The sequence below is a fragment of the Pongo pygmaeus genome, chromosome 14 (assembly GCF_028885625.2).
Source record: "Pongo pygmaeus isolate AG05252 chromosome 14, NHGRI_mPonPyg2-v2.0_pri, whole genome shotgun sequence".
Lineage (NCBI taxonomy): Eukaryota > Metazoa > Chordata > Mammalia > Primates > Hominidae > Pongo > Pongo pygmaeus.
In genome coordinates, this window is record NC_072387.2 from 54,643,958 (window position 1) to 54,663,136 (window position 19,179).

Here is a 19,179-nt window from a genome sequence, read left to right on the forward strand (position 1 = left end):
TAGCTAAACTATTTCTCCTCAGACTGTTTCCTGTCATAAACTCATGTCTCACCCTGCCCTTCTTTTTATCACTTGTCACATCTGTTATTTTAATTAACTTCTGTCTTTCCTAAGACAGGCATCAGCTGAGCACAGTGCCTGTTTAATTCATAGGCACATTCCTAAAACCTTGCACTATGCCTAGCACATATTAGGCACTCGAACATGTTGGAGGAATGAATGAATGAACAATTTATAGTACACTGTTAGCAAACTTTCAAAAGGAAACATCCAGAGACACCTAATATAGGGAACATTTTATTTGGAAAGATTTTGAGCATCATTCTCTTTTCATTTTTTAATAAGGCAGTAACATTCTTTCTTCCTGGAGGAGGATGGGGGAAATCATCTGAGGCTACAGTAAGTTCAATCTGAAGTCAAAACCAACCACTTTGCATTCAGAAGCAGCAAAAATACTGGTTATGGGCTGGGAGGAGCCACATGTTGGCTTTCTGAGTCCACTGCCAAGGAACAGATCCAGAGCAATGCATTTCAATTGCTTTGAAAAATGACTAAGTTCCATTACATACCACCACTAAAGAAGATACCTCATTGATGGAGCCTTTCACCATGATAGAGGGAGTCTAGCGTTGGTTCACAACGGCCTGTTGCTTTTTAGCCTTCAGTTGGTTTAGGGGGAAATTGCTCAACCTATGAGAGCTGCTCAAATTCATACTGTTCTGGTTTTGCTTTGGAATTCTTTGTCCAGTAAATTAGCTCTTCATAACGCAGTTCTGCCATTTCTTATCCAGCATAGATTCATTCTACGCTTGACAGCTGGCTAGGTGTGTGTGTATGTGAGTAGGGGTGCTATTCATTGGCACATATTGTCCCCCCTGGAGTTTAGGGGTGGCAGAAAGCTTTTATAGTACCAAAAAAGTAAACATTGATAATATGGCCTGACAACAATCACATATGCTAAGCTCTAGAAGCAAAAGCAAGGTAGGATTGCCTCCAAATGTTGACAGACATTAGCCATACCAATTTCTAGTAACTAGATCTAGTAACTAGATCTAATGTGAGGGCTAAATGCCTGGAGAGGCAGCACCCTAAAGGATACTTAGTTATAGCTCCATGCTGCCCCCGAGTGGCTTGATGATCCATTACACCCTCCTTGGATCCAACCTTCCATTAAGAGTTAAGGCTCTAGAGGGCAGAGTATTCAAGATGTTAGATCTGGTCCAAGCCCAAATTCTAGAGTTAAAAGCAGAGGGGTTCTTAGTGGCTGAAAAAACCCAAAACCTGATGACATTTGGGACTCCAGTTTTGAGGAAAGGCTCTGATGATGAGGCTTACTTCTGCAGGCTACCAGAGACTCCTGAGACTTCAACGGCTTGACTGATTTATCAAACACTCCAAGTGGCCCAGAGACAAGGATGGCCGGAAGAGATGGGCCCCCTAGAAGGCATGGTTCCAAGAGTGTGAGGAGCAAAGTCACGGGAGGCAGAGTAGGAAGAGGGGACAGAAAGAGGGGCTTGCAACAGATCAAATGCTGACCTCCAGGAACAGGGTTTAGGGCAGGTGTGATGACTCCCCTCCTGGCCCTCATCTTGAACAAAGAAAAGGGAAGCCACATGAAGCTGGTATGAAAAATTATATAAAAATGAATACCACTGCAGCTTCTATCCTCGACTAACGGCAAAAGCGAGAAGGGTAACTGGAAAATAACTTCTTTCTTTTCCTCTAGATTTTTGAAGAAGCAAATAAATCAAGAATAGAAAACTATATATAGGAGGTTGGGCCTCCTGCAAAGAATGAAGCACTTTTTGTTAAATACAGGAGAGGCTACTTGGCTGCACTAATATGTGCTTTTTAGAATCTTGTAGAGTGTCACCAAGTTGAACTTTGGAATGGCTTGAATCATCCCGGGAGCATCTGTGCCAGGCAGTCAGGAGTGAGTGCACCGCCTCCCACCCAGCCCCACTGGGTCTCACACCCTCTTCATTCCTTTCCCCATGAGGCAGGCAAACACAGTCATGACCATTTTGGGGTTCACTTCAACCAGGTCTTCTGGCAGGGCATACACTCTTGCTCCAATTTTTCGGGCCATAGAGATGGCATATCTAAAAGGGAGAAAAGAGGAAAAATAAGGAGAGCCTGAGAAACACAACACGAATGGGACCCTGGAGGGTCACAGTCACAGTCGCTCCATAGTCAGCACAGAACTCACTCCTGCAGTGGCTGGAGTCAGTCACCAGCATCCTCACACTTTTGTGGACAAATTTTGGCTCAACCAAAGCTTCTGACAAAGCATCAGACTTGCTGGCTAGTCTCGTGATCATTATCAAGTGTATTATTTGTCCTTGGAGACCTCTTCAGCTCCTGTCTTTTGTTTTGTTTTGTTTTGTTTTTTGTAGAGACAAGGGTCTCACTATGTTGCCCAGGCTGGGCTTGAACTCCTGGCCTCAAGAAAACCTCTTGCCTCAGCCTCCCAAAGCACTGGGATTACAGGTGTGAGCCACTACAGTACATGCTGCCACTTTTGATACTCACACCAGGAGTATTCTCTTGGGCTACATAGCAGCATAGCAGAAAGAGTCACAGAACTAAATAAAAATGTGTGCTAGGAAAAGTTTGCAGACTACATTTCAACTACAGTAACATTTTTAAAAGGAACAAAAGAGGAAAAATGTATAATATCCTGACCTTGGCCAGGCGCGGTGGCTCACACCTGTAATCCCAACACTTCGGGTGGCTGAGGCGGGTGAATCACGAGGTCAGGAGATCGAGACCATCCTGGCTAACATAGTGAACCCCCATCTCTACTAAAAGTACAAAAAATTAGCCAGGCGTGGTGGCATGTGCCTGTAGTCCCAGCTACTCAGGAGGCTGAGGCAGGAGAATCGCTTGAACCTGGGAGGCGGAGGCTACAGTGAGCCAAGATCGTGCCACTGTAGTCCAGCCTGGGCAACAAAGTGAGACTCCGTCTCAAAAAAAAAAAAAAAATCCTGGCCTTACACATCAATTTTTTTTATTCTTTGTTCCATTCCAATTCTTGCCCACATATATTTGTACTTATTCATGGTACTATAATATAGAGTAGCCAGAGATTTATAGTCCATATTTTCACATAGAATGATAATAGCTGCATCAGAACATTTTTGCTCTATTTGTAGATATATGAAGATAAATTTTATTAATTGTAATTTATTTTCAAATGAGCCCACACTACTACCTGGCAGTTCTTTTATTCACCTCGTTTATTATCTAGTGACCTCTTACTATGGTTATACCAGACACTCTTCACTCTACCCAAGCCCACATTTACTACCTCCTGCTCTCCTAAAATTACTTTAGTTTTACTTTATTGATCAAATTAAATTAAGAGCATCAGGCATGAGTAGTCCCATTTTTTCTCCTTGTCTCTCTCTCAATAACTTCTTCCATATTAATTATTAACGAAGTAAAATTAATTTTTCCCCATTATAAAACACAGAGGGGAAATTGTCTGAAAATTAGAAGGGAGCTTCAAAGAAAATCACACACAATCTGGCCACCATGACATAACCATTCTTCACATTTTGTGTAATTTCTTTCACCCCTTTTTCTAAGTAATTTCGTATGTCACCCTCACAGGAGAGTGCTTAGGAGTCTGGGCTCTGAAGTTGGACTTTGAATCTCAGCTGCACAACTGAAAAACTGTATGGCCTTGGCAAGTTTCTTAAACCTAATCACACTCCCCTTGAACATCTGGGCTGAAGGATTTTTACAAATTCTGGGTCTTCATATGTGTTTTTCCTTCTGCCTGGAACATTCTTTCTCTCTCCTTCACATGTCTACTTCCTTCTTACTTGTCTTTTCAATTGAGCTGAGCTGCTATTTGCTCTAAAGAGCTCTAGTCCCCTTCCTATCCCTTCAGGGATGCCTCATACTGTCCCTTCCACACCTCTTATCACAATCTATTGTAATTTTAGTTTAATTATTTATTTCTTGCCATTAAATTGTGTTAAACTTCGGCATCCTGAGAGCACAGGTTCCCATTTTCCCAAACTGGGAACAGAGAGAAGGGCTCTGTTGGGATTATAAAGCAGAGATGCCGGGCACTAGATACTTGTGACTTCTAGGCCTGTGGTATGAGCTGAATTGTGTCTCTTTGAAATTCATATGCTGAAGTCTTAACCCCCAGCACCTCAGAGTATTACCCTAGTTGGAAAGAGGGTTGCTGCAGATGTAAGTAGTTAAGACGAGGTCATGCTGGAGTTGGGTGGGACCTTAATCCAGTAGGACTGGTGTCTTTCTAAGAAAAGAAGTGTCACAGAGAAACACAAAGGGGGAAGACAGCTGTGTGAAGTCACAGACACGCAAGAAGAATGCCATGTGGAGATGGAGGCAGAGATTGGCATGGGGCAGATTCTCCCTCAGAAGAAACCAATCCTGCCAACATCTTGATTGCAAACCTCTAGCTCCTATAACTGTGAGAGAAGAAACTTCTGCTGCCCAGTTTGTGCAGTACTTTGTTGTGGCAGCCCAAGGAAACTAACGGAACCTGATCTGAGAAAAGCACCTGTCTGGAGCAGATGTTCGTTAACTGTTTTTGCAAAAGACTAGATGGTAAACATCTTAGGCTTTGTTGCAACTATGCAACTCTGCTGTTATAGCAGGGAAGCAGCTATAGACAAGATGCAAATGAATAGGCTGTGTTTCAATAAAACTTTATTTAGAAAAGCAGACAACAGGGCAGATCTGGCTCAGAAACTGTAATATGCTGATACTCACTCTAGAGGAATCATTTGGCAGGTGACCTGAATGGTAAAGCACAAGACAGTGGGTTTCACACTGGCAAAGGCTCTGCTGTGGAACTCTACCCCTGTGCATTCTTATCCATGAATATTCTTGAATGGAGCATTTGGTTAGGAAATTGGTTTTATGAAACTATAGGCTTGCTTATCAATTACAAGAATACTCTTATTATTGGTTTTTTTTTTTTTTTTTTGTCTTGCTCCCATTCTGGCACTAGGAGCTTTAAACTACTATTGTACCGTATCCAAAATAGTGATGATGAGACTGCAGAAAGTCATGAGAAGGAAAAGCATGGATAGTGAAAATGAAATGTTTGTATCAAGGCATGAGCATTAGACTTTACAACCATCCAGCTGCCAGTTGGGTCCTTCCCTCCCAATCTGAGGTTTATTTTTATTTACGTACTTTGCATTGTTGAGTTTCTCATCATCATTCAGATTTTCTGTCTTCAGAAGGTCATAGTTAATGGAACCTGGTTGGATGGCATCGATGAGGTCCAGAACAGGCAGACTTGTACTAATCTTCGGGTCCTATGCAGAGACAAAGGGAGGGTTTCATCAACCTGTCCCAAAGTTACTCCCATTCAGCTCCAAGGAAGTGGGTGGCTTTTTCTTCTTAAATATATAATATATACAGCCTGGTCTGGGAAATGCAGCAGTATTCCACATAGTGTTTCAAATAAACTGTAGTTTCTGTAGGAGCATCAGTAACTTCCCAGAAAACCCACCGTCTACCAACAGCAGGTAGTCATTCTCAAATAATAAATGGAAGGAAGTTAGCACAACTAGAGAAAGACATAAAGTTAAAAGAGTGGATTGTGTCAAGCATATGAAAAAATGCTCAGCATCACTAATCATCACAGAAATGAGGACCAAAACCACAATGAGATACCACTGCACACCATTCAGAAGGGCTATTACTAATTACATTTCTTCTGGTACACTATGTGGCCTCTTTTACTTAATCAATTCTGCAACAACTTACTAAGAAGACAGGAGAAAATGAGCCCCTAGTGTTACAAAGAGCAAAAGAATTGCCAAACCTTTCTAAGAGTGAACCCCAGCATCGCTTGCCAAACTTTGTCCCCATAAGAACACCCCAGAAGCCACAGCCTAATGTAATGGGCTGGAGCAGCAGCTATTTTAGGGAGAGAAGCATCCCTGGGCTATGTAACTGGCCACTTCATATTAACAGCTAAGTGACCTATAGATACACTACACTCTACAGCCTCACTCCACAGGTAAAAGGCATTTTCCTCCCATTTGTGGACCATCACATACAATTACTAGCCATACTCTCAGGAAGTTACTTGAGCTTTGATGTCCTCACCTATAAAATGAAGAAAACAGTAAAGCCAGCTTCACAATGTCAGCGAAGACGCCCTAAGACATGAACAAGGAGCCCCTGGTAGCTAGAGCCCATTCAATATCTACAGCTCCTTTCAACTTTGCTTTTCTTTACTGCCTTTCCAAATCTCTTTCTGGAAGAATCTGCTTGCTGCCTTTCCAAATCTCTTTCTGGAAGAATCTGCTTGCTGCCTTTCCAAATCTCTTTCTGGAAGAATCTGCTTGCATCAGAGACCAGCATCCACTCCTAACTCTGCTCAGCTCTCCAGGCTGAACAGTAGGCGGGAGATGGAGCAGAGGTGACGGTTATCTGTGATGAGCTCACAGCAGGTGGACACTCCTGTGACAGCCCTGCCCTGACAATATCTTCTGCTACTGCTTGTGGAAAGAGATTTTCATTTTTTCTTGATTTTGAAACACAGGATGGATATCATGATGAACCGCCTCACCAACCCTGTTAATACAACTCTGAAGGGGTTCCTCCCCCTAATCCTGACCTTCAAGCTAGAAAAATATAGTTAAGATGGCACAGGCATTATGATGATGTGGATCAAGTGCACACGTCCCTTGAGGAGGAATCCAGTTAATGTATGAAACATGAGTCAAGAAATTTAATAAAATGCTGCTATTAATAAAAATGGGATTTAGATAGAAGTACACAACTGCTTTTTTACAAAAAACATCACAAGGGAGATCTTTGAGCATTTTACATGTCACCATTATAATGTTAATCTGAATCATGGAGGTGCCCACATTTTATGAATACTATCATAGTTTATATTACTTTGAGAGGACAATGCCTAAAATTTTGCTTTTAAAATCATGGATTTTAAGTGGGAACTAAGCACTGAGTACACATGGACGTAAAGATGGGAATAGGCCAGGCATGGTGGCTCACGGCTGTAATCCCAAAGCACTTTGGGAGGCCGAAGCAGGAGGATCTCTGGAGCCCAGGAATTTGAGACAAGCCTGGGCAACATAGTGAGACCTCATTTCCAAAAAAAAAAAAAAAATTGCTGGGCATGGTAGTGTGCACCTGTAGTCCCAGCTACTCGGGATGCTGAGGCAGGAAAAAGGCACCTGTAGTCCCAGCTACTCGGGAACCTGAGCCCAGGAGGTTGAGGCTGCAGTGAGCCATGATCATGCCACTGTACCTCAGCCTGGGTGACAGAGTGAGACCTTGTCACAAAGAACAGATATAAAAAGTAAAGTTAAAAAATAAAAATATTAAAAAAAACATTTAAAATATAAAAATTAAAATTAAAAATAGACAGTAGAAACTAGGTGAATGGGGAGGGAGGGAGGAGGAAAAGGACTAGAAAACTGCCTGTTGGGTACGATGCTCTATACCTGGGTGATGGATTTATTTGTACCCCAAACCTCAGCATCACTCAATATACCCATGTAACAAATCTGCACACGTACCCCCTAAATCCAAAATAAAATTTGAAATTTTTTTTAATGATGGGTTTTTATGATTAACTTATGGGAGAAAGTATTGAGAAATTTATTAATGAAATGGCTGATGAACATCAAAACAATAACGAGTCATTTAAGCAAAATTGAAATGGGAGGGGGAGCCTCTAATACCTACCACTGAAGGTCACTTGAATACATAATGAAAACAATACAGATAGGCTAGAGCTCAGGTGGCCTCTAGCAGAAGACAAAGAATTTTACCTTGAAACTAGAGATGGATGAACTTTTCTCTGCTTCCCTCAACGTTTCATTCACCCAGTTGACAATAATGTCATCATTGACTTTCTGGCCACCACCAATTTCTTCGAGGATATTCAGTGTATACCTGAACAAAATAAAGAATGCTTTCTGAAGAACAGTTGCTAAAGAATTTAATATAAACAGAAAATAGCTAAGGATGGAATTTTTTTTCAGGTATGTCATAGAAGACAGTCTGGACACCATTACATTTGAGAGAAAAAAAGAACATATAACAACATTAGTTCCTTTTAGAATAACTTAAGATGTGACTTTATGGCTATTATAATGAAATGTAAAGCAGATACCTCCTTTTAAGCATGATCATTGCTCTGAGCAAAAAGAAAAAGCCAAAGGGAAAAAATGCAAGGAAAGGAAAATGAAGGAAAAGATTCCAACCTGTGACAATTAAAAAAAAAAAAAATCAAGAAATAACTCAATGTTGGAAAAGTCTGAGTAGCCTACATGATAAAGTATAAAATACTTTTTTCCTTATATAAGTAAAAATGTTAGAAATATGCTGACAAAGATAATCTTTAGTCTGAAGGTAAGAATTACCTTAGATACCTACTGTTATGAGAATTGGTTTGTTTGTTGTTTTGGAGGGGTTGGGAGACATTTGTTAAGAAGATGCTTTAACCTCTTAAAATTCTATAGAGTAAGCCAGGCGCCAGTAATCCCAGCACTTTAGGAGGCCAAGGTGAGCAGTTCCCTTGTGCTCAGGAGTTCCAGACCTGCCTGGGAAACATAATGACACCCAGTCTCTACCAAAAACACACACATAAAATTAGCTGGACATGGTAGTGCTTGTCTGTAGTCCCAGCTACTAGGGAGGCTGAGGTAGGAGGATTGCTTGAGCCTGGGAGGCAGAGGTTGTAGTGAGCTGAGATAGTGCCACTGCATTCCAGCCTGGGCAACAGAGTGAGGCTCTGTCTCAAAAAAAAAAAAATGAAACAAAAAAAACAAAAAACCCACACATTCTCTGGAGCAGAGAAGAGCCACCATTCCCTAAAGCTACTCCCTTCTGAAAGGGAAATGCATGGGAGAAAGCCCAGCAGTCCAGGAACACATGGGTTTGTGGACTTCATGATTCAGGTTGGCAGGAGGGGATCAAATTACACATGAAAGACCTTCAGGGCTGGAATTACAGTGTGTGCTTCTCAAACTGAAACTCAAGAATCCTGTGACTAATCTCATCTGACCTGTCTACCTAAATTCAGGTCACCCTCCACTTGGGTGCTCTAGGATTTTGCTTACATAATCCATCGGGTATCTTCCTCTAGTTCCTGCTCCTATGGACAGTACAGTTCTCCCGTGACTTTCCAGATGGTTTTCAAGTTTAGTCCCTGAAATAAGAGCAATGCCCTGCTTTCTCTAGGTGAAAGCACCTCCCATTATTGAAGAGAGGAAGGAAAATGGCTTGTGCAACTTTTCTTTATCAAAATTCACATTTAAACTGACAGTGATGTCCTATCAATTACACCTCCTAAGTCTCCCTCAAATCAATTAGCTCCTCTTCATTCTGTTTCTCCACCTCACAGAATTTCCTTTCTGAAGTACAGTTCTGGTCTGTCTTTTTTTTTTTTTTTTTTTTTTTAGAGATGGGGTCTCACTATGTGGCCCATGGCCCAGGCTGGAGTGCAGTGGATATTCACAGGTATGCTCATGGCTCACTGCATCCCCGAACTCCTGGGCTCAAGCAAGCCTCCCTAGTATGGGATGGACCACAGACACATGCCACAGTTCCCTGCTTGGTCACATCATTTAAAGTGACTCAACATGGCCCAAAGAATACAGGTTAAGCTCCAGCGTACAGCACACAAGGCCCTTTACAATTTGGCTCTAGTGTTCTTTTCCAGCACATCTGTGATTTCCTTCTTCCCTCCCTGCTTCCTTGCCCATCGTGTGCTAAACACACACACACACACACACACACAAAGACCTATACACATTTCAACCGCACAGAACCATCAGCAGCTCCCCAGCCACACCTCCATCCTCCTTCTGCCTCCTGCTTCTGGGACTCAGCTGTACTCACTGCCTGGGCCCTCTTCTCTTCTAGTGAATTCCTAATCATTTGAACAATCCTCAGCTCAAGTATCATTTTTCCAGCTTACACAGTGTATTCATCAGTATTGGTATACTTGCTTCAAACCTGTTTCCCAGAACTTTTGATGGCATTGGTATCCACCGTGTGCCCTCGGACAGGGTCCATGTGCCCTGTTCATCAGAGGTTAGCAGACTGCCTAGCACTACTGGGCATCTAGTAAATGAAGGCACAGAGAGGCGGGTGAAATAAATAGAGTGACTGTCTCCCAGGGAAAGCAAGGGGATAAGAAAGATGTTTAGTCTGGTCCCAGAGATGGGACCAAAATGCTGAGAAATCATGAGTATAAATGGGGTAAGTGCAGATAGATTTTCAAAATATTTCTAGTTTGGAAAAGATCCTACTTTTGATCTGTTCATAAAGGTTACATTTTATGGCATAACTGGCTTCTTATTTCCAGATAGCATGCATATTAAGTTATTAGCATTTACTGTAATATCTAAGAATTTCTGCCTAATGAACGTCTGAATAAAAAAAAAGGTAGGTTAGTGCTTGCTTCATTAGGTCCTCTCTATATACAACCTGATGGAACAAACTAAGTTTAATCAATCTTCTGGTAGCTTCTCTTGTCCCAGGACCTAGTTCTCACTTCCCTTCATCAGGAGTTGCAGCCCTGCGTTGTCCACATTCTCATGTAAACAGCAGCAGTGTTTTTGACCCACCTCCTAAGCCTGGGAACTAAATGGTGCAGAGGGGAAGCCCATCTTTATACTAAAGTCTATCTGCAAGAGTGAAAAGCAGCTAAGGAACAGGGAAGCTTATAGAGGTATAGCAAATTGTGGAGGCAGCTTATTGCATTCTGGGATTTGAGAACAGCCTCTCATAGTGGCACAGAGTTCCAGTGGAACACAAGGCAGTCTTTCTGCCATCTCAGGTGAGATGCAGAGGTTTGAAATAGAATCAGACACCCACTTGTAAGTACAATGATAAAAAAAAAAAAAAACCCACAAAGAGAAGAAAGAATAGAATTAGGCTGGGCTGGGCACGGTGGCTCATGCCTGTAATTCGAGTACTATGGGAGGCCGAGGCGGGCGGATCACCTGAGGTCAGGAGTTTGAGATCAGCCTGACCAACATGGAGAAACCCTGTCTATACTAAAAGTAGAAAATTAGCTGGGTGTGGTGGCACATGCCTGTAATCCCAGCTATTTGGCGGGAGGCTGAGGCAGGAGAATTGCTTGAACCCAGGGGGTGGAGGTTGCGGTGAGCTAAGATCGCACCATTGCACTCCAGCCTAGGCAACAAGCAAAACTCTGTCTCAAAAAAAAAAAAAAAAAAAAAATTAGGCTGGCGCCTCCATTCTAAATAGTACACTAAGCAATTGCTAATCTAAATACATATTTGAAATGTAAAACAAAAACTAATTTGGCCTGTGTCTTTCTAGATTTTTCCTTTTGAGATAATTACTGCATATTATCAAACCTGCTTTGGGACAATTGTGCTATTAAATGGAGCCCTCCAGACAAGATCTCAGTATTACCAGTGTTTGTAAAATGTGCTGTGCTGAGAAGCTCTTTGTCAAAATGAAACAGCATTATGAGCTCCAGCTTTAGCCAGTTTCTCCTTCAGCAAGAGAGTTGATGAGGTTTGGATGTGAGGCACTAGACGGATGTGATTACTACCTGCTTACTTTCCTGCCTTCCAACACTTGTTTTATTTATTTACTATTTGGCACAGAGGAACAAACCTTGGTGTTTTGTTTTTCAAGGACCCATCCTGACTTCACCATCCACAGCCTGTTTGACCTGGGGAGAGTTTCCTATTTGTCTGCTTCGGATTCTTTGTTAATTTGCTTTAGTAGAGCTGTCATTGCCATGTGCTGGCAGCCTGCTTGCTTCAAGGGTTTTATCTGCAAGTTTATGCATACGCTGTTTGCCAACTGTCCACCCTGAGAATGATTTCCAAGCTACTGAAGGGGATAGGGAAATTTAAGTACATATCTCTCATTTGCTCTCATAGGAAAAAATGACAAGCCATTTATTGTCCAGATAAATGACCAAATTAGCACATCAGCACAATTCAATGAAATAAATTCCAGCTAGAACTGGCTGTAAATTTAATAGATCTTTTAATATATGGCATGCAGGGAAAAAAATCCCTTCCGGTGCTATTTATATAATTATCAGTCATTACTTCTCCTTCTACAGTAATATATTTCTCTACTTTCTCAAATGCACAATTCTTGTGTAGTAAACACTCATGAGAAATATGACTCTTTAACCAGGTGGAGACAGCAAGAGCAGAGTGGACCTTGTTGTGTATGTGCTAGCCATTAAATAGGGCTTTGAGCCACATTTTTATAAAATGTCCAAAGATCATACTGCAAGATGTTTTTCAGATATTATGAAATTTAACATAGAACAGAGTTGACCTGACTTTTTTTGTTTGTTTGTTTCTTTGTTTGTTTGTTTGAGACAGAGTCTCGCTCCGTCACCCAGGCTGGAGTGCAGTGGCATGATCTTGGCTCACTGCAACCTCTGCCTCCCAGGTTCAAGCGATTCTTCCGCCTCAGCCTCCTGAGTACCTGGGACTACAGGCACGCACCAGCATACCTGGCTAATTTTTGTATTTCTAGTAGAGATGGGGTTTCACCATGTTGGCCAGGCTGGTCTCAAACTCCCAGCCTCAGGTGATCCACCCACCTCGGCCTCCCAAAATACTGGGATTACAGTATGAGTCACTGCACCCGCTGACTTGAGCCTTTTAATCATTAAAATAGCATATATTAAAGATTATTTAATATTGAAACCCATGAGTCAGTTTAACTATTGCAACTAAAAGGACTTTTGCTTTGGTTTTTAAAGCAATCAGTATGAATTGCTAATCTGTTAAAAATTTAAAACTTGTAGAAGATAATAAAGATAGTTTGGAAATAGCATCTGGAAATACACTGGTGAGAACAGCCTTAAGGAGTTTTCAATGATGTTCTGGATACATGCAGTAAACTAAAAGATAGAGTTGGAGTTTCTTTAGTTCTGGAGTATTCTGCACCAGGGGAGCCTTATGACATCTGCCTCCAACATTAAAGAGACCCCAGTTTGGAAATAGGTAATGGAGCTCTATACTTAGTAAAGCAAATGTGAATCAGGGAGTGAAATCTTTTATGATCACTTCTGATTATCCTACCTTATCTGGAAATACTGACACAATTACATCCAGAGCCGGCCATTATTAGGATCTGCAGACAATGGCTTGGAACTAAAGCTGCAGTGCCTAGGCACACCACGAACCTTGTCTTTGCCATTATCTTGCCAGACAGAATGTAATGTGACATGCAGTTTCTGGGGCTTCCTTCCAGGTAGGAAAATGAATTAAGTCACACTAACATAGGCTCTAATGAGGGGATGTAAGATTCTTGCCTTGTCAGAGCTATCAGTATAGGGGGAAAGACTGAAGCATTTACAAGTAAATTATTTTATTACTTACAGAATTCCTATCTAAGTCTTCCCAAGCTTATGATTTTGTACCAAAATTGTTTCTTTTTCTTATAATTTATTTTCTATTTGCGTATCTTCTTATAATCTATTTTTGTTTAACTAATATCACCCTATACTTCTCACATTAGTCAAGTTTATATTCAGTTCCAAAACATATCTAAAGTTTTCTATGAAAGGAACTTCTGTTTCTGGCCATGATGGAATAACACGGACCACATTTAAACACCTATAATACAGTGAAAAACATATGAAACAATGTTGTTCAGACATCAGACAATAGGAAGCACAGGACAGTGGCCCCTGAAAAGAAGAAAACAAAGTGAACCTTAAGATTTTTCCAGCATGGAAAAAGTTTCCAAGCTGCAGCATAGGAGGGGAAAACCCAAACACAGCATGGCCATCCTCTTGAGTGGAGGAAACAGGGATGAGAAATGAAGGAAGCCCAGGTGCTTAGAATTTAGGGGGAAGATTATCAGAGCGGTGAGAACTGTATAGAGAGAAGAGAGTCATTCAGAAAGAAAGCTTCAGCGGCCTTCAGAGGTTTCCCTCAGTCTTCAGCTGAGGACTGCTCAGTGCGCATGTGTGAAGAAACTACTAGAGGCTGTGGGGAAAAACCCACCAGAAAAGAGCTGGCAGAGCAATCCTTGGGGCTCACACAAAGCTGGAAAAATTTGTTCCCACCAGCTGGAGTGGAAAAATTTCATAATACATGAGCGTCAAGCAAAGTACTCAGAAGACCATTTTCTCATTACTAACAAGCAAAATGAGCTCTAGATTAATTAAGCTTAAAAGTAAGCCTCAAATGGATCAAACTGTATTTAAGTAACTTAAGTCTATCCCAGGATTAAATTTAAGAATATTTAAAGGAATACAGAAATATCCAGTACACAGCAAGGTCAAATTCATGATATCTGATGTATAATTAAAAAATTAGCAGCATGCAAAGAAGACAAAAAATATGACTCATAATGAAGATAAAAATAAATTAGTAGAAACAGATCCCAAAATAAGTTACTGTAATTATTTGCTGTATGTTCAAGAAGGTAAAGGAAAGGACAGATATGGGAGATATAAAAATGACTCAAAATTTCTATACATGGAAACTATAATGTCCAGGTTAAAAAACATGTACACTGGATGGAGTTAATGGAACATTAGACATGCAAAATAAAAGAGATTAGTGAACTTGAAAACACAGCAATACAAGTTATCCAAAATGAAACACAGAGAAAATAAATCAACAAAGCATCAGTGAGCTTAGGGACAACTTTGAATGATCAAATATACATGCACTTGGAATCCCCCAGAACCAGGGCTGGTGGGTACAGAAGATATGTTTGAAGAGACGAAAGTTAAGTTTTCCAAATTTGATGGAAAGTATAAACCCATAGATCCTATAAGTTCAACAAACCTCAAGCACAAGAAACAACAATGGGGCTGGGTACGGTGGCCCATGCCTGTAATCCCACCACTTTGGGAGGCCGAGGCGGGCGGATCATTAGGTCAGGAGTTCGAGACCAGCCTGTCCAATATAGTGAAACCCCGTCTCTACTAAAAATACAAAAATTAGCTGGGCATGGTGGCGTGGACCTGTAGTCCCAGCTACTCAGAAGGCTGAGGCAGGAGAATCACTTGAACCCAGGAGGTGGAGATTGCAGTGAGCCGAGATTGCACTACTGCACTCCAGTCTGGGCGACAGAGCAAGACTCTGTCTCAAAAAAAAAAAAAAAGAAACAACAATGTACATCATAATAAAATTACCTAAAACCTGTAATAAAGAGATATCTTAAAATAAGCCAGAAAAGAAATACTACATATAAGGGAACAAAGATAAGAATGACAATAGATTTCCCCTTGGAAACAATGTGAGCCTGAAGACAGTGAAACTATCTTTAAAGTATGGAAAGAAAAAACTATCAACTTAGAATTCTGCACTCAGAGAAAAAAATCTTTTGAAAATGAAATAGACATTTTCAGACATATAGAAGCTGAAATCATTTATCACCAGCAGACTTGCGCTATTAGAAATATTTTAGGTAGACAGAAAATGATACCAAATGGAAATCTTGATCTATAAACTATTAGGAAGAGCACCAGAAATAATAAATATGTAGATAAATATAGCATAATTTCCCCTTTATTTAAAAAGTCCCTTTAAAAGTAATTGTTATTTACACAGATCAACTGAAGTAAAAGGATGGTAAAAAGATATGCCATGCTAACCACTAATCAATAGGAAGCCTATAGAAGCAATAGTAGCTATTATCTATTAATGTCAGAAAAAATAGATTTCAGAGAAAAGAATATTAGTAGGCATAAAGAAGACTACTTCTTAAGGACAAAGGGATGAGTAAATCAGAATGAAACAATCTAAACTGTTTATGAACCTAATAACAGAGTTTCATGATATTTGAAACAAAAACTGATAGAACTGAAAAAAAAAGCAGAAAGGTAAAAAGTGTTTCCCTGGTTATGAAGCTTAGCTTAAAACATACTTTTACTGAATTAACTCATACTGCTAAAAATTTGCTAATATTTTTCTAGGTAAATAATGTATTCAAGAAAAAGCCAGTTCCATAAGCTATACTACCTTCTCATTAGCTGCCAAATCAAGGCCAATGTGAGAGTGCGGTTTCCTTCATTGAGATCTTGTCCACCGATGCCAACCAGGGAGAACTTCGCTTGGTTCTTCCCCAATTCTACCGCGTAGTTACAATTCTCAAGCTGAATGAGCAGAAAGGAAAACGATTTAACGTCATCATCTTGATTATGATAAATACCAGATAAATAATAAAAATAAAGATAAAAAATGCAATAAATATGGTAAGACTGAATGACCTCTCAAGTCTCAACTGGTTCTGCAATTCTAGGATTCAAAATTAAAGAATTTTCTATCTTTCCTTAGAACCCCTCACTTTCATAAAAAATATTCATAATGTGGAAAACTGAAATGAATCATTACTATGAATATGTTCACAGCTATATCACACTGCATAAATGGAGAGCCATCCTTAATTACCTACATGTAATATTTCTAAAATAGGTGAATTCATGGAGATCGACATGGAAAATTTGGAGTCTCCATCCTCTGCACACATAGCAAATGGACATGTGAACAGATATTCCTGTAGCTACGCATGGATCATTAACAGTCACAGCAATAAGAAATGCTGAGAAATGGCTGTGTCAACCCTGTTGTTTCAAAACAATGTTCCCACTGTGTTGACAGTCGACAAACTGTTTGAACAAGTCAAGCTGTCAGTACAAAGCTCCAATTCTTTAGAAATCAGAATAAAGATCCTGCTGAGGGAAAAATCCCTGTGGCTCTCTGCTTGCTCTAATTATCTTAATTAGAATTTTTGCATGATAATGTTTGAAGACATCCAACATGGAATTATAAATAAGCAATCGACTGAAATAATGGACACACTTTAATAAAGCTGTTCAGGTTTCTGATTGCTGTACTAGAATTTAATTTCTGGAAAAACATTACTTGTCTAAGTTTGGCTGCCTTATAAAGTATTTAGAGTGCTCTTGCAGGCTGTGACTTTGCCTGTCTGCTGGAACATCAGAACCATCATTGTTTACCTTCTTCATATTGCCTCCCAGTTTGGGGTATGGCGGTTTGTTTACTCTGTTCCAGTCAACAGGAACTTTAATCTTTTCATAGAGCTGGAAGATGACCAGGGCATCTGATAAGTCACTGAACAAAACAAACACAAAAGGATTCTCAGATTTCCAACATTTATTCAGGGCCTACAATGGCCCAGACACTTTCTTACATATTAGTTCAAAGAATATTCACAACAACCCTGCACACTTCGTAGTCATAGCTCCATCTGTAGAGGTGAAGAAACCATGACTCAGAGAGACTGGGGGACTCACTCTTCCCAGGTGTGACCAGCTGTGCCCTTCCATCCAACATAGCTGACTCAGGAAAAGAAAGAGCACTATGGTGATGAAATAATCTGTACACCAAACCCCTGCAACACGCAATTCACCTATATAACAAACCTGCACATGTCCCCTGTACCTAAAGGTTTAAAAATTGTAAAACTAAATAAATGTAAAAGAAATATTTAGGCCAGGCGCGGTGGCTCATGCCTGTAATCCCAGCACTTTGGAAGGCCAAGGCGGGTGGATCACGAGGTCAAGAGATCGAGACCATCCTGGCCAACATGGTGAAACCCCATCTCTACTAAAAATACAAAAAATTAGCTGGGCGTGGTGGCGGGTGCCTGAAGTCCAAGCTACTCGGGAGGCTGAGGCAGGAGAATGGCATGAACCCGGGAGGCGGAGCTTGCAGTGAGCCGAGATCTTGCCACTGCACTCCAGCCTGGGCGACAGAGCAAGACTCCGTCTCAAAAAAAAAAAATATTAAAAAAAAAAAAAACACCACGAAAATGGCTTTAACAAGTGGCATAGGAGACACTTCACCACAAACTTAACATCTGTTGTTTTGCCTGCTTGTGAGTGGGTTATATGTAAGATCACTTATGACATATAGTAAATGTTTCATTTTGTTGAGGTATGATTTATGTATTGAGCACACAGTGAGACTGATGTACGCAGGTGAGTTTTTCAACTGAATATCCAATATCTGAAGCTCAACTTGGCACTTTTTCCCCTTCCATCAAGGTATGCACATTTTGTGAAGAGAATGCACATCATAGTGGTATGTGGAATCCTGTGGCTCTTTTGACGTCTCTATCTTACATTAGAATGAGTTCCCAAATATTCCTACCTGTACAAATGATTGACTCGAGGGTTAACACCCAGGGAGTTCATCCAGTTCCTAAATGTTCGCTCTTCTCTCGTCTCACCTAGATGAATGAAGACGGGTTATCTTTTGGGACCGAAGAAAACATGGCTTTTTTATGACCAAAGTTTAATTAAAGAGGATGCAATAAAAACTGAAAGTGGAATGAAAGAAATAAATAAAATACACCCTATTGGATTTGGATGAGGGTTCTTATACTATGTTAGTTTTTCTTTTCCATTTCAATGCCACATGTATTTTTATAGCATCTATTAGTAGTGTGTGGAATCCTGTGTGGGGTAGCTGTTCAGTTGGCTCTCAAAGGCTTACCTTCTTGCTGGAAAAAACAGGACTTTTAGGCATCAAACAGAGATCATACAAACTACAGAACTCAATTATGAGGTAGATATATTTGTTATTTGAATTGAGACAGGGAAAAGAACAGTATGGACTGAATTTGGAAGGGGTGGAATTTGAACTTGTCCTTGGATAGCTAGCAAAATCTGGATCAGAAAAAGGAAAGAGCAGAGGATTTGGGGAGATAGCAAGGGGTGGGAGTAGAAGATAGTATAAATATGCATACAAAGGGAGCAACAGGCAAGGTCTCTATTAAGAACATCGGGAACTGGTTTGGTCAGGGGTGTGTGTTGTACAGCCCAATGATATAAGCCTATCTGGAAGAAGGAGTCAGAATTGGGGATCTTTGGATACCAGGTAGCAGATTTTAGTTGACATATTAGACAATGGCAGTCATTATGGCTTTGTAAAATTACTATAATAAATTCTTCAGCACGGCAGAGATATAATAAAATCAGTACCGGGATGTGCCTGGCAGCAGTGTGCAGAATCACTGAAAGGCGATATGCAATTGAATTAAACACGGCAGAGGGCAGAGTGTTTGACACTAGCATGTGGGATCCCAGATCCATTAAAAGAATTAGTGTATGAGGTAATGAGCTTGGAAGAGCAGAAAAGAAACATAACAATTGAGAAAATGTTCCAAAGGAAGAATTATTAGTATTTGCTGATTTCGTGG

General features: G+C 40.5%; 1 protein-coding gene across 11 annotated transcripts in view; it reads right to left on the reverse strand.

Moving 5' to 3' along the window:
• Window positions 1-284: 284 nt before the first annotated feature.
• LCP1 (lymphocyte cytosolic protein 1) overlaps window positions 285-19,179 on the reverse strand; it is an 83,681-nt gene continuing 64,786 nt past the window's right edge. For all 11 annotated transcript variants that reach the window (XM_054446696.2, XM_054446690.2, XM_054446691.2 and 8 more), the window contains 6 exons: window positions 18,129-18,207; window positions 16,973-17,087; window positions 15,975-16,108; window positions 7,806-7,929; window positions 5,185-5,309; window positions 285-2,102 (listed from right to left, as the gene is read on the reverse strand). In XM_054446696.2, the coding sequence (XP_054302671.1) occupies window positions 1,970-2,102; window positions 5,185-5,309; window positions 7,806-7,929; window positions 15,975-16,108; window positions 16,973-17,087; window positions 18,129-18,207 (710 nt within the window). In that variant the 3' untranslated portion in view covers window positions 285-1,969. The remainder of the gene's footprint in view (window positions 2,103-5,184; window positions 5,310-7,805; window positions 7,930-15,974; window positions 16,109-16,972; window positions 17,088-18,128; window positions 18,208-19,179) is intronic.